The 16,073-nt window shown below is 38.0% G+C and overlaps 1 protein-coding gene across 3 annotated transcripts in view; it reads left to right on the top strand.

Annotated features, from left to right (window-relative positions):
- Positions 1-16,073, top strand: part of Ccdc15 (coiled-coil domain containing 15) — a 72,284-nt gene that overhangs the window by 34,615 nt on the left and 21,596 nt on the right. For all 3 annotated transcript variants that reach the window (XM_057768198.1, XM_057768197.1, XM_057768196.1), the window contains 2 exons: positions 3,770-3,862; positions 5,641-5,744. In XM_057768198.1, coding sequence (XP_057624181.1) covers positions 3,770-3,862; positions 5,641-5,744 — 197 coding nt within the window. The remainder of the gene's footprint in view (positions 1-3,769; positions 3,863-5,640; positions 5,745-16,073) is intronic.

The following is a 16,073-nucleotide window of genomic DNA, read 5'->3' as shown; positions in this document are numbered from 1 at the left end:
CTTCTTGTAATGTATGATGAAAATCTTGTAAAACTTTTAAAACAAAATGTTGGGATATATAAATATAATACATGGATAAATTCTCGTAGAGCATTTAAACACTAGAAGTACACAGGAAGACTGGGGATGTTGGTAGAGTGCTTGATTGATTTGTACATGAATAAGCCTGTGGTTTGATGCCCAGCCCTGCATAAACTGGATGAGATGTTGGAGGCCTGTAGTTGGAACATTGGAAAGGTGGAGGCAGGAGGACCAAACTGCATGGTCATCCTATGCTACATAGGTATCTAGTTTGAGGCCTGCTTGGGTACATGGAGTGAAGCCTCCCTCAGACCCCTCAAAAAGTATACAGAAAAAGTATGAGTCCCCCATTAAGGCCCTTCCTCGAAATCCTAATTCTAAAATTCCAATTCTCTTCCCAGCATTAATCATGTTAGTGTATGTATTTTTGTAGTATTTCGTAAGCATTTAAGTACATCTGAATGTAGGTGCTTTTAAAACTTGTGGTGAAGGCCTGGTGAGATAGCTCAGAAGTTAGGGGCCTTTTGCTGTGATCTCTCTGATCTCTGAGGATCTTAGGAACATCACAGTAGAAGGAAAAACTAACTCCTGAATGTTGTCCTGTGACCTCCACACATGCTCTTTGACATGCTAATCTGCCTCCTCCCCCACAATAAATGGATGTTTAACTTTTTTAAATTGTTGTAAATACAAAATTTAGCATTTAAATAATTGTATTTATAATATAAACATATTTTTGACATTTGGAAACAGTATCCATATTTAGCCCAGATTGACATTGAGCATGAAAACTTGCCACAGTCTCTAAATATTAGGATTATAGGTATAGGCTACCACTCAGCTCACTTTAAGCCTCTTCAAATATACGTTCCAGTGGCATAAGTACCGTCACATTGAGAGATATGTAGCCTGCCACCCATCTATTTCTAGAACTTTTTCTCACCTTATAAATCTGAAAGCCTATCAAGAACTCTATATCAATTAAATAAAAGTCTCCCACTCCCTCCTCCTTACCTTCCTGCTTCAATCTGAGTCTGACTGTTTTAAGTACCTCATGATGTGACTTCCTACAGTATTTGTCCTCTTGTGATTGTCCTGCTTTGCTTAGCATAATGCTACAGCTTAGTACAGTTTTTTCACTTTAAAGTCATTAATAGTATTTGTGTGCGTGTGTGTGTGTGTGTGTTGCGTTTTGTTCATTTATTCATCCACCCATGGACACTTGGGTTGTTTCCTGCATTGCTGTACTGACCAGGAGTATATAACTGTGAAATGTCCCATTCTGCTGCTGAAGGCAGTAACTAGAGAGACAGTGATGGAAGAAGCTTTACCGGTAACAAACTAGCGAATGTGAGATGGAAGGCTTTCACACCCAGGTTTCATCTTGTCAGAGGTTACAGACTTCAGCTATAGTCAGGTGAGCTCTGTACTGATGATGAATGCTTTTGTGTGTTTGTGCTGGGACACCCAGGGCCTCGTGCATGCTAGGCAAGTGTTTTCTATGGGGCTCCTACACCTAGCTTGGCAATTAATTCTTATAATTGTGTTGATGTGGTTTTGATGCTTTCCATAAGTCACCAGGAATAGCAGGTGTTTGTGGTTTCTGTAAACCTAATGCTAATAGTAGGAAAGTAGGAAGTCATCTTGTCGGGGACTTTCTTGGATGTTTTTCCTTTTTTTTTTTTTTTTTTTTTTTTTGGTGAGGCTGACTTTAGTGTTAACTATTTGAAAAGTGGGTCATAAGAGAGCAAGGCAAAACAGACACAGTGAAAATCTATCTGTGAGTTAACTGATTCAGTTTCAGTTAACCAACTTCTAGTGTGTGCATGACTTAATTGAATTGTAGTTTTAGGTGTATAGTACTTCTGGTCTCTGGGGTGATAGCTTATTGTGTTTTGTTTTTTTGTTTTGTTTTGTTTTGTTTTTTGGTTTTTCGAGACAGGGTTTCTCTGTGGCTTTGGAGCCTGTCCTGGAACTAGCTCTGTAGACCAGGCTGGTCTCGAACTCACAGAGATCCGCCTGCTTCTGCCTCCCGAGTGCTGGGATTAAAGGCGTGCACCACCATCGCCCGGCTATTGTGGTTCTTGATTTTGAGGTTTACTTCAGGTTGCTTGGTCCCACGTTCTTGGGCAGAATATCACTGTGGCAGAAATATGTGGAAGAAAGGGGTGTTCAAGTCATGGTAGAGGGAAAGAGAGGAAGGGAGTGGAGGCCCAGTATGTCTTTGAAAGTCACTCCCAATGGGCTACTTTCTCCAAGTAGGCCCTACCTCATAAACATTTCAAAGCCTGCCAAAGTAGCACCTATAGCTGGGTACTTGTATATGAACAGATGGGGGTAGCATTTCATATTCCAAGCATATCAGATTTGAGATTTTTTTCTATTTCCTGTTACCTTTTTACTCCGAGAGTATTCACTCGTATTCGCAAGTATTACTAAAGTTAATTTTAGTTTTTTCTAACATTACCTATATTTAGTATCATATTCAAGAAATTGCCTGATCTGGTGTTAAATAGCTTTCCCCTCTTCAAGGCATTCTGTAGTGTGCTTTCTTATGTTTGCATCTCTTGATCTGATTCATGTTGAGTTAATTTTTGTAGATGGCATATGCTAAGGGCCTACCTTCATTTTTTTTTTGCATGTGAATAGCCATTTCCCAATACAATTTGTTGAAGAGACTGTCTTTTCCCCAGTATGACCTTGCTTTCCTTATTTAGTGCTTTTGATCATATGTACCAGGGCTTATTTATGGTCATTTAGTTAATATACATGCTGTATTTGGTTTAGATATTTCTGTTTAAAGATTCTGATTTAATTTATATGGTTCTGTGGGGTCAGCAGTAGAGTGTTTGCTTCACATGCACAAACACCCAGTTTTCATTCCCAGCACCACAAAAGGAAAATATGTGTCGTTGATTCCTTAACATTGATCTCAGCTGGCAGCATCACTAACTCAAACGTAAACAAAACTAATCTAACATGTATTATCTCTGCAAGGCATATCCTAACAATAGCACCCCACCCCCAGTGCACGTGTGTCTTGTGCTAAGAAATTAATATACACCACAACTTTTCTATCCTTTGGAGTGATAATATATCAGCAATATACTGTGGGGAGAGGGTCATCTTAACCAGTGAAATCACCAACAGATAGCACAAAAACACATCAAGTTTGCTACCATGTAGATTGCATAAAGGATGCTTATTTATGTTATGAGAGCTGAAACAGAGTCCCAGCTGGCAGCATGCATGTTTCATTACTCAGATCTTTCATGTCTCTGCATGTCTGCCAAGGACTACATAAGCACTGTGAGTGTTGAGGTTCCGTATAGATTTGAACGTGTAGACAAGTTTGTAAATATGATGGTGAGTACAAATAATAAAGATTAGCTACCTGTACAGTTTGGTATTTGTGAGTTTTCACAGGGTTGGCAAACATACCACAGTCAAGATAAGAACATTTTCATCTCCTGCAAAAAATCCTGTTGCCAGGGACAGTCTAGTTCCTTAGTCCTGATTCTGGTACTAAAGATAAATAACTTTAAAATAAAGAATTTTAAACTATTTTTTTAAAGTAGAAATTATTACTTGACATAAAATAGCCTGAATCTTTTAGAAGATATAGTAGGTAATGAGCCCCAGTTTCTTCTAGCCATGCCAGTTCCAGGAAGAGTCAGTAGTCAGACACATGAAGAGGATTCACAGAACTTTTAGCAATTTTGTCACTTTTGTAAATTGAATTTTGTAGCAGGTTTATGAGGAGTATCGGTCGGGACTGAGCAAATACCATGCTTCACTGGCCTTTCAGTCTGGAGTGGATCAAGAAGAAGACAGGAAAGAGGTATGCTTCTGAATTCTCTGTGATGTTGGAAGTAGTTCACTATTTTAACTCATTAAAACAACAGAAATTCTGGAGCTGACCCTTTGAGAGAACCTAAGTTCGATTCTCAGCACCTAAATGGGGGTCTCACAACTATCTGTATCTCTAGTCCCAAGGGATCTGATGTCTTCTGGCCTCTTCAGGGCACTGTTTGCAGATGGTACATAGGCATCATCACAGGCAAAACACTTTGCTAACATGCACAAAAGATACGAAATATTTGAGTAACCCAAAATGTATTCTGTCAGCTGGACTGTTTCAGTTCCATATCACAAACAAGCAGCTTTTTGCAATTTATTTGGTGCCATATTTGATGCATTTTTAGTGCTTTTTAAAAAAATTGGTGATTTCTCTGGTTAAGATACCCCCTCAACTATTCTGCTAATATACTATTACTTCCAAGTATAGAAAGGTTGTAGTGTGGATTCAACTCCTAGTATAAGGAGCAGAGGGAGGGGAAGGCTGTTATGTGCCTTACAGAGAAAATAAGTGTGTTAAAAAATATTAATATTAAAAAAAGACTAGAGACCTGGAGAGATGGTTCAGCAGTTAAGAGCACTGTCACTGACTGCTCTTCCAAAGGACCTGGGTTCAGTTCCCATCATCCACATGGTGACTCACAATCATCTGAAACTCCAGTCCTAGAAAATCCAACCCTCTCCTCTCTGGACACTGCAGTGTACAGACACATGTTGAACAGTCATACAGGTGGACAAAACATCCATACACATAAAAATAAATACTTTTTTAAAAAGAAAGAAATGAATAAAAACAGAAATTCCAAAGATGTTAAGACATTATAATATGCTTAACTTTTCTTTTAGGCTCGTAGGTTTTGAGATGCACATGTTTGATCCAAGTGAATTTCTCTATCTGTGTATATTTTCCACTCTAGCTTACTTAAAGGAGTACTTTAAATGTATGGCTTCTTTTCCTCTTCAGGTAAAAAGTACTCGACCAGTTTTAAATCCTGGTCATGGGCTGATGTCAGATGAGAAATATTTTTTGATGCACCTTCAATAATGAGAGTCATTCTTCAGATTAAGGTTCTTTCACCAAAGAAGTCATATATTGACGTAGTGTATGTGTAGATATGTCATCCCTTTGAGTATCTTGTGTCCTTGAAAGAGAATATGTAAATCCCAAGGTATAAACAGATCATGCATAGTATAGTAGCACTTGCTTTTATTATGTCCATTCTGTTTATGAGCATGATACCCTGATAGACTTGATCCCTCTGCACTTCTTATCATGTGTGGTAGGCTTTGTGATGTGATTTTAGTCTTTACAGATTCAATGGGCTATTGTTCTATTATAAAATGCCTGCCTTTCTTTCTCAGAGGCCCTCCTTTTATGATACTGCTTGAGAACACAGAGTAAATATAGTATGTACCTTAATTATGTCAAATATAACAATTTCCCAGGTACTATTGACAAGTGGACTACACTAAGGTCAAACTAATACACTGTTTTTTCTTCAGATGATGTTTTAACTATTTCAGCTTTTACTAAGGGTAAATTAAATTTGCATTTTCACTGGTTTGTCTATGAACAGAGTAGCTATGTACTTGAAAACATAATTTTCTTATTGTATGTACTGCTGTTGATACAGAGGAAGTTGATGACTTTATCACATGTAACCTCATTATCTGACAGTTTTCTTCTCTTTAGAATAAGAATATTGTCCTTTGCAAAGCTGTCTGTGAATAGGATAGATAATTTTAACTTCTTTCCTTTAGCGTCAAAAGCAATACTTGAGACACAGGAGACTTTTCATGGATATTGAGAGGGAGCAAGTGAAAGAACAAAACAGACAAAGAGAACAAAAGAAAAGAATTGAAAAGTAAGTTCTTTTGATTCCCATTCTAAGGCTTAAATAACTACTAAGGTAATGTTATGCTTGCTAAGACTAAGGGCTAGAAAACATCAAGTTTGGGCTTCAGGTATTGCTCAGTGGTAAAATATCCTTAGCATTCACGGTGCCCTAGGTTCAGTCTCCAGTTACCATGCCACTCACTACCCCAAAAAGGGAAAAAGGAGGAGAAATTATCAGGGAGCAATTTTATGGTTTTGCCTTCTGAGCTTAGAAGTAGTCACTTTTGATCTAAAGTATTAAAGATATAATTAGGTACACACACACACACACACACACACGTGTATATATATATATATTCTTTGGGAGACGCAATCTTCCTCTGTAGAAACTCACTGTAAGTTGTCCTCAAACTTGTAGTCGTCTCCTGCATCACCTTCCAAGTGCTAGGATTACAGTTGCACCACTGTGTCTTTTTTTGATTTTTTTTATACACTTAATTTTTTAGAACAATTTTTAGTTCATAGCAAAATTGAGCAATAGAGTTCTCATATACCTCTTGTCTCCAGACATGCACAACTTTCCCACTACTTCAGTTTTTTACATTTGAATAGCCTACATCAGCACACTATTACCCAGACTTCATGATATGCTTTAAGATTCATTCTTGATTTTGTGTATTCAAGTATATAGTAATGAAATGGCTTCACACACATATTATACAGATGATTTCCGTTGCCTTGAAAACCTGTGCTGGGCCATTTCCTCCCTCTCAAGGCCCTTAACCTTGGCAATAGCTTACCTCTCATGTGGCCTTGGGAGTTTTCCTTCTCCGGTGTGTGTGCAAGCTTTTCAGGTTAGTTTCTTGTAGTTATTGATATGCATTTAAGTTTCTTTCATCACCTTTTCATGGGTTGATAGCTGTTTCTTTTACAAATGGTGTGTGTGTGTGTGTGTGTGTGTGTGTGTGTGTGTGTGTAAGGGCTCTCATGCACATGGAGGTCAGAAGGCAACTTGTGAGAGTCAGTTTTTTTTCATTCTAAGAATCATTCTCAGCATTCACTGGCTGAATCAACTTGTTAGCCAAATAGCTGTTTTAAAAAATATATAATAAAAAAATTAATTAATAATCTGCCATCTTGATGTATCCCTGTTTTACATTATCATTTGACATGTTGAAGGACATCTTTGTTGCTAATAAGATTTGGCAGTTTTGAATAAAGCTACTATAACAAACTAGTACGTAAATTTTTCTGAGGGCATAAATTACTGGCTCATTTAGATAAATAAATATGAAGGAATGTGATTTCTGGATCATAGGCAAAATGTGGATCATGTCCTTGTTAGTGTTTGTGGACTCTTCATTCTATAAGTATATATGTTAGTATCTCAGTGTTGTAACTTTCAGTTTCCTGATGATCTATGGCATGCAGTATCTTTTCATATGTTTACTTGCCATCTGTATATCTTCTTTGGTGCTATGCTTATTCAGATCTGTTGCCAATTTTTCACTTAGGTCTTTTGTTTCTATTTTTAGTTTTATAGTTTTATTAGTTTTTTTCATACAATATATTTTGATCATATTCTTTCCTTTCTTCAGCTCCCCATAGATTCTTCCCACCTCCCTATCAACCCAACTTTGTGTTCTCTCTCTCTTAAAACAAACCTAAAAAAAAAAATCAAAGCATACTTAAAAAAAAAAAAAAGACACACACACCAAAAAGTGCTCAAAAATCCATGTTGTGTGTGTATGTGTGTGTGTGTGGTCCTGAGCATGGGGCCTGCCCTTGAGTTGGTTGATACACCCAGTGAGACTCCATTTGAAAAATCTAGCTTTTTATTTCCTATCATGTATCAGTTGCAAATAACTTCTTGGTTAAGAGTGGGACTTTATGCCCATATCCCCTTCTCAGTTGTGGAATTTTCTGGTTTGAACCTGTGCAGATCCTGTGCTTGCTTTCATAGTCTCTATGAGATCATATGTGTTTCAGCCTTATGTTTAGAAAATGTTTTTGCTTTAGAGTCTTCCCCTACTTCTGGCTGGCTCTTACAGTCTTTCTGCCTTCCCTTTACGTAGACCTCTGGGCCTTAAGGGGAGGGGTTTGGTGTAGACGGATGTTTCTGTCCTGCCTGGTCCTTCAGCCATTCAATCTCAAAGAAATACACAGAGGCTTATACTAATTATAAACTGTTGGACCTTTTAGCTCTGGATTATTATTAACTAGCTTTTATAACTTAAATTAACCCATAATTCTTGTTTATGTTTAGCCACATGGCTTGGTACCTTTTTTTCAGCAAGGCATTCTCATCTTGCTTCCTCTGTGTCTGGCTGGTGACTGACTCTCTACCTTTCCTCTTCCTGGAATTCTCCTAGTCTGATCACCTGCCTATACTCCCTCCCTGGCTACTGGACAATCAGCATTTTATTAAACTAATAGGAGTGACAAATCTTTACAGTGTACAAAAGTGTTATTGCACAGCATTTCTCCTTTTTTTTTCTTTTCAAAACAAAAATCCTGAATCTAATCTCGTTTGTTTAGCTCTTTTCCTGACCATTATGCATAACAACTTGTAACCAACACACTAAACAAAGACAAGCACCTATTATCCATTTTTTGGGAATGTGGGTGTAGTTTCCTAGGCTACTTCCTGCTGATTGGGGGCACTGGTAATCTTATGAGGATCGAAAGAAAATTTAGGGTTATGGTCAAGTCCTGACTGGAGTTTTCTGTGAGGCTGGATCATCTCAGCCAGTAGTCTTGAGGCTTTCTGGATGTAGAACTCTGAGGAAGCTGCAGCACAGATGCGCGAAAACGTTGAATCATCTGGGATGTCCACTCCTATCAGAGATTTTTTTCAGGAGATCTTCCTCAATCAAACCTGATATTTTTCTTCACTCAGAATGAATTTACAGCCTCTTATTTCCTATGGAAATAAAAGCAGAATCTCTCTCCCAAAGTAACACATCTTTTGACTTAAATTTTGAAGTCAAGGCATTTTCAAAATATAAAGGTTGGATTAATCCAGCAGCATTTATCATCAACTGCCTTTTAGCAGTTGTTGCTCCTTACTCAGCAGTCAAACAATTAAAACACAATAACATACAATTTTCAGATTCTCTGTGTATTTATTTTCCATCTTTATGTGGATTTTAAATCTCTACTTATTTTTATTTTTAATTCTTGATCTTTTTGAGACAGAATTTCTCTGTGTATTTTTGGCCGTTCTGGAATTCACTCTGTAGACCAGGCAGGCTGGCCTGGAACTCACAGAGAACCTCCTGCCTCTGCCTCCCAAGTGCTGGGATTAAAAGCATGTGTCACCATGCCTAACTACTCTATTTCTTTTTTTAAAGGGCTTTCTCCTTTTTCTTTTTTCTCCCAAGCCTACATGTATTTTTTTTAACACGTTTTTTTTATCTGAATCTGTCTTTCCGGTATAGCTCTAACATTGTCTGACCACATAAATCTTTAATCTGCTAAGCCATATGGCTAGGATGAAGGTGGCAGCTTTGGTGACTAGCTTGGCCTATTCCTTGACTTCCTGAGGGCTAGCTTCATGGTGGAAGTATTGGCAGGAACCATACTCTCTGGAGTTTCTGGGTTCATGCCACCACCAAGAAACTTGATGCCTGCTGCTCATGAACACCATTTAAGTATATGGTGGCAGGACCTCTTAAAAGAGCCACCATGCAGTTTTTGCTGCTAATACTGAATCAGGAAACCTCTCTTAAAGGAATCGCACCTTTGCTTGCCACCAGCCAACAGAGCCAACGGGGGAAAAGACAGTTACCAAGAAACTGTACTTGACTCTGTTCTTGTTTGTCTAGAAACCTTTTCTAAAGCCTTCTCAGGCTTTATATGGAAATTCTTACCAAACATTTGGGTGCAATTTGTGGAGCCCAGCTAGCTCACTTGGTAGAGCATGAGACTCTTAATCTCAGGGTCATGGGTTTGAGTCCCATGTTGGTCACCATTTGTAGATGGAAGTTTCTGTCCCATCCAGTCCCATAGCTGTTCAGCCCCAAAGAAACACACAGAGACTTATATTATGAACTGTTCAATCTATTAACTGAGGCTTATTATTAACTAGCTCTTATAACTTGAATCAATCCATAATTCTTGTCTATGTTTAGCCACATGGCTTCGTACCTTTTCTTAGTAAGGCATTCTCATCTTGCTTCCTCTGTTTCTGGCTGGTGACTGACTCTCTGCCTTTCCTCTTCCCTAGTCTCATTGCCCTGCCTATACTTCCTGCCTGGCTACTGGACAATCAGCATTTATTAAACTAATATGAGTGACAAATCTTTACAGTGTACAAGAGCATTATCCCACAGCAGTTTTGTAAAGACATCTTATTTAGGGCTAACTGTTCTAAAGTCTCTCACTCTCTGCACATTGTCTATTTGTGGATCTCCATATTAATTTTCATTTATTGCAGGAAGAATCTTCTCTGATGAGAGTTGAGTGATGTCTGCCCTATGGGTATAACAATGTATCATTAGGTACCATTTCTTTGCTATGTTCTTTTAGCAGAGTAATAGTACTATGTTTTCCTCTGGGCTCATGGCCTGTCTAGTCTCAGGTTCTTGGTCACTTTAGCAGTGTCAGGCATGACTTCTGTCCTATAAAGTGGGCCTTAAAACAAATCAAGAAGCGATTGGTTACTCCCATAGCAGTTGCGCCACTGTTGCATCAGTATACCTTGCAAGCAGGTCTATAGCTGGGTGATACTGATGTTTACTTTCTCCTCCAGAACCATGCATACAAGTCAGGAGAGGTGATACACCAGCTCTATTTCTCTGTTTTTAATGACATTGTTTCCTTATTTTGACTTTGAGAATTTTTATGTATATGTTGAGTTTAAGATCTTTGTAAAATCTTTTTAAATACTTTCTTTTCAGTTTCTGTCATGTCTTCTCATTCTTTTGACAATTCCTTTTTCAGAACAGAAAATTTTAATGGTCTAGTTTATCATTTCTTTCTCATGGATTAATTCTGCCATATCTAAATCATCTTCTAGGAACTATATGGTTTTTATGTTTGGCTCTATAATCCATTTTGAGGGGCTTTTATTATTGCCTTTTAAGACAAAGCCCAGACTTGTTTGGAACTCACTGTATCTAAGAATGATCCCAAACTGCTGCCCCTCCTATCTGCACCTCTCAGTGCTGAGATTACAGTTCTTGATCTCACGTGCCTAGTTTAGAGGTGAGTTTTTGTTGTTTGTTTTGTGATTTTTTAAAAATAGATTCTTGCTATACAGTTCAGATTGGTCTTGAACTCATAATCTTTCTGTGTTAGCCACTGAATCTCTGGGATTAAAAATAAGTGCTATCATGCTTGAGTGTACAGTTTGAATTAAGTTTTTATACAAAATATAAGGTCTTTGTTTAAAATAATTTTTGTATGAAGATACTCAGATTTTCCCAGCAGCACTTACTGAAAAGACTGTCTTTTCTTCATTGTGTTACTTTTGCCCCTTTGTGAAAGGTCAGTTGACTGCATTTATGTACTTCCATATCTAAAATCTCTGTTCTATTTTATTGATCTATTTGTTCACTCCTTTTGCAAATACTACATAGTCTTAATTATTTTAAGTGTTTAGTAAGTTTGAAGCTTTAGCCCTCTTTCATTTTTCTCCTCTTAGATTGTATCTTTACAAGGTATCTAAAAAAGGTATCTTATCTCTTTACAAACTTTAGAATTAGTGTATCTGTGTCCATAAGATTACTTGCTGAATTGCACTGGAATTCCATGATCTGTAGAAAAGACTGGGAGAATTAGCATGTCAACAGTACTTACCATTATAATTTTTTATGTTTTTCTAAAAATTGATTTATTTTGTGTGTATGAGTGTTTGTTTACATATATGTCTATATATCACATGCATACATGCCTGTTGCCTACATAGGCCAGAAGTGGGAGTCAAATCCCCTGAAATTGGAGTTATAGACAGTTGTAACCCACCGTGTGGGTGCTGGGAATCAAAGCAGAGTCCTCTGGAAGAGTGGCCAGTGCTCTTAAAACTACTGAGCCATCTCTATCTCTCCAGCTCTACTTTCTCTCTCTCTCTCTCTCTCTTCTCTTTTTCTTTCTTTCTTGATTACTAACACACGCACACACATATAAAATTTTTTACAAACTGCTTTTTCCCTGTTCCTTATTGACATGTAGGAAAATGACTTTTTATAGATCTCTCTTCTCTTCTCTTCTCTTCTCTTCTCTTCTCTTCTCTTCTCTTTTCTTTCTTTCTTTCTTTCTTTCTTTCTTTCTTGATTACTAACATATATATATATAATTTTTTATAATCTGCTTTTTCTCTGTTCCTTATTGACATGTAGGAAAATGACTTTTTATATAATCCTGTTGTTACTATTTGTTTCAAGAATGTTTTTGATGATTCTTTTAGAATTTCAATGTAGATGAATATATCATCTTTTCGTTTTTTTGTTTTTTGTTTGTTTTTTGAGACAGGGTTTCTCTGTAGCTTTGGAGCCTGTCCTGGAACTAGTTCTCGTAGACCAGGTGGCCTCAAACTCACAGAGATCTGCCTGCCTCTGCCAACCGAGTGCTGGGATTAAAGCTTGTGCCACCCCTGCCCGGAGAATATATCATCTTTAAACAAAGACATTTTTTTCCTAGTCTCTAACCTTTATTTCCTTTTCTTGTCTGATTGCATTTGCTGAAACTTCTGATGCAATGTTGATAGAAAATGGTTGAAGGACCATTCTTGGTTGCTCCTAATCTTAGAAAGGAAGTTTAAATTTCCCACCATTAAGTATGATCTTAACTGTGTTGGGGTGGGGGAGTAGGGCATATAGAGGTCAGACATGAGTGATGTCAAGTGTCTACCTCTGTCACTCTCCACCTTAGTTTTTGAGACGGAGTCCTTCACAGAACCTAGAGTTTGACTTTTTTTTTTTTAGCTAGGCTAGCCCCTTGAATCCTCATGAATCCATTCCCCAGTGCTGGGGTTACCACCTCTGGCTTTTACACAGGTCCTGTTGCTTGCAGGCACTCTATCCACCAGGCTGTCTCCCTGACCATCTGAGATGGAGATAATACCCATCTTGTGGTGTGATAATTGAATGAAATTGAGAAATATAGGGCTGGAGAGATGGCTCAACGGTTAAGAGCATTGTTTGCTCTTCCAAAGGTCCTGAGTTCAATTCCCAGCAACCACATGGTGGCTCACAACCATCTGTAATGAGGTCTGGTGCTCTCTTCTGGCCTGCAGGCATACACACAGACAGAATATTGTATGCATAATAAATAAATAAAAATTAAAAAAAAGAAATTGAGAAATATATATATAAAGGAGTTGGTATTGTATCTGACATTTGTAAAAATCACAGTAAGGAGTCTGTATCACTGCCACAATGTTTAATAAATAGAGGACAGACAGATGGAGAAAAGGAGACCAAAAATGTTGATTATATTGCTGAGAGTGGAGCAGGCATCATCTAGGGCTGTAGTAGGAGGCCGCTACGCGTTCCTGGCTGCCCAGACCACAAAATAATCACTCGGAAACTATATTATTTAAACCATTGCCTGGTCAATCACTTAAGTGTATTGCTAGCTAGCTCTTAGATCTAGAATTAACCCATCTCCATTATTTTATAGTTTACCATGAGGCTCATGACCTACCAGCAAGGTTCCAGCTGGCATCTTTCCCCTCTGGCAGCTCCATAGCATCTCACAACTCTGCCTTCTTTCTCCCAGCATTCAGCTTCCCCCCTGCCCAGCTCTACTCTGCCCTATCACAGGCCAACTTCTTTATTCGTTAGCCAATAAAAGCAACACATATACAGAAGGACTTCCTACACCATAGGGCAAGACTTCTTAACATTTCATTCTCAGTACCCATTTTTATGCAACTCTGGGCACACAGTTTTATAAGTAGTATATATTTATTTCTTTGGTATAAACTTTTGCCACATATTAAAGACAAGAGTAAATTTTCATACTAATGAAATGAATGTGCTTATTTTAGTTTTCCATAAAAATTCAACATTGATTTGAATATTTGACCTTCAGGATATAGAAGATTTTCAACATTTTTCAGATTTGATATTTCGATTTCATAATCATTAATTCTGGGAATGTGTTTCAGATAATTATGTAGTACAAAATTGCTGAAGTGTGTTCAGGGCCTTGGTAGATGATGCTAGAAATTCTTTTTTTTTTTTTTTTTTATTTCTTTTGTTTTTTTGAGACAGGGTTTCTCTGTAGCTTTGGAGCCTGTCCCAGACTGGCCTTGAACTCACAGAGATCCACCTGCCTCTGCCTCCCAAGTGCTAGGATTAAAGACATGTTGATTATGTAGTTGAAAATTACTTTGAACTCCTGATCTTCCTGCCTCTACATCTCAGTTGCTGAGACTGCAGGCGTGCATGGATTGAACACAAAACTTTGTGTATGCTAGGCAAGAAATCAACTAACAGTACTGCATCTATAGCTTCAATCTTTATGTTCTTAATGTTCTTTAGAACTGTTCTTATATAATCTTACTCAATAAGTAAGGATATTGGCTTTGAGGAAGTCTGTAATACCTATGCTAGATTTATCTTTCTTTTAGCCATAATTATGGTCTGATCAACATCAGAGCTATCTTCTAGTTCTTTGTGTGTCCATCAGGTTAAAGACAGAATAGAAATGTATTTAGCTCAATTTATTTCACTGAACCAATATTTCTCTCCTGTAGGTTTGATGCCTAACCTAAATCTTATGACACATGGCATAATCAATGGAGAATTTTTATTTAGCAAGACACTGACTTTTAAAGAAAAAAAAAAGGTTTTTAATCACTGTTTTCTACTGGATAATCTTCCTCTTCTCCTAGATTTATACTCAGAAAATAGTGTGAAAGGTGCTGGTTGTTTTGCAGGTGGCATCAGACTTAAAATCATGTTGTTGACAAATAGGTTAATTTTTTTTCTTTCTGTTTGTTTAAGAAATCAAATATGCATTGTAGGCGGTCCTTCTATTTATCTGTTGCTTTCATTGGTTAATGAATAAAGAAACTGCCTTGGCCTTTTGATAGAGCAGAACTTAGGTGGGGAAAACAGAACTGAATGCTGGTAGGAAGAAAGCAGTCAGAGGGAAGTCATGGATCCTCTGCCTGAGATGGACGCCGGTTAGAATCTCTGGTAAGCCACTGCTACGTGGTGATACACAGATGGGTTAAACTAATATGTAAGAGTTAGCCAATAAGAAGTTAGGGCTAATGGCCAAGCAGTATTTTAATTAATACAGTTTCTGTGTGGTTATTTCGAGTGTAAGCTAGCCGGGCTGCAGGGATGAACAAGCGGCCCTTCCTTACAATGCATTCTTTGATGGAGGTTGTGTGTTTTAACTTGAATGCAAAAAACACTTTCAAAAATAATCATGGATTGGTTTTGTAAGCATGAATTGATTTGCTTCTCTTTGCCCACTTATAAGAATGAAATTATGTGGTTTCCATTAATTTATCAGCTGCTTATTGTGCTACTACTTATTGTTAGGTGTGTTATATTTAGGGATATGAGAAATGACAAACACAGTTAGAATTTTCTTTTTTTTTCTTTTTTTATTAATTAATTTATTTATTAAAGATTTCTGCCTCCTCCCCGCCACCGCTTCCCATTTCCCTCCCCCTCCCCCAATTAAGTCCCCCTCCCTCATCAGCCCTAAGAGCAATCAGGGTTCCCTGCCCTGTGGGAAGTCCAAGGACCACCCACCTCCATCCAGGTCTATTAAGGTGAGCATCCAAACTACCTGGGCTCCCACAAAGCCATTACGTGCAATAGGATCAAGAACCCATTGCCATTGTTCTTGAGTTCTCAGTAGTCCTCATTGTCCGCTCTGTTCAGCGAGTCTGGTTTTATCCCATGCTTTTTCAGACCCAGGCCAGCTGGCCTTGGTGAGTTCCCAATAGAATATCCCCATTGTCTCAGTGTGTGGGTGCACCCCTCGCAGTCCTGAGTTCCTTGCTTGTGCTCTCTCTCCTTCTGCTCCTGATTTGGACCTTGAGATTTCTGTCCGGTGCTCCAATGTGGGTCTCTGCCTCTGTCTCCTTTCATCACCTGATGAAGGTTAATATTCAGGAGGATGCCTATATGTTTTTCTTTGGGTTCACCTTCTTATTTAGTTTCTCTAGGATCATGAATTATAGGCTCAATGTCCTTTATTTATGGCTAGAAACCAAATATGAGTGAGTACATCCCATGTAGAAACCTATAGGGTAGATTTGGCTGAGGAATAGGGAAAAGGTAAATAAGTAGATCACCATCATGCTTTGTAATAAGAGTTACAAGGCTCCACTCCCAGATGGCTCCTACCTCCTTATATAATGAGGATAACATGATGGACCTCTGTA

Source organism: Chionomys nivalis, chromosome 4, assembly GCF_950005125.1.
Source record: "Chionomys nivalis chromosome 4, mChiNiv1.1, whole genome shotgun sequence".
NCBI lineage: Eukaryota > Metazoa > Chordata > Mammalia > Rodentia > Cricetidae > Chionomys > Chionomys nivalis.
The sequence above is the reverse complement of the archived record's forward strand: the minus strand, read 5'-3'. Positions and strand labels throughout refer to the sequence as shown.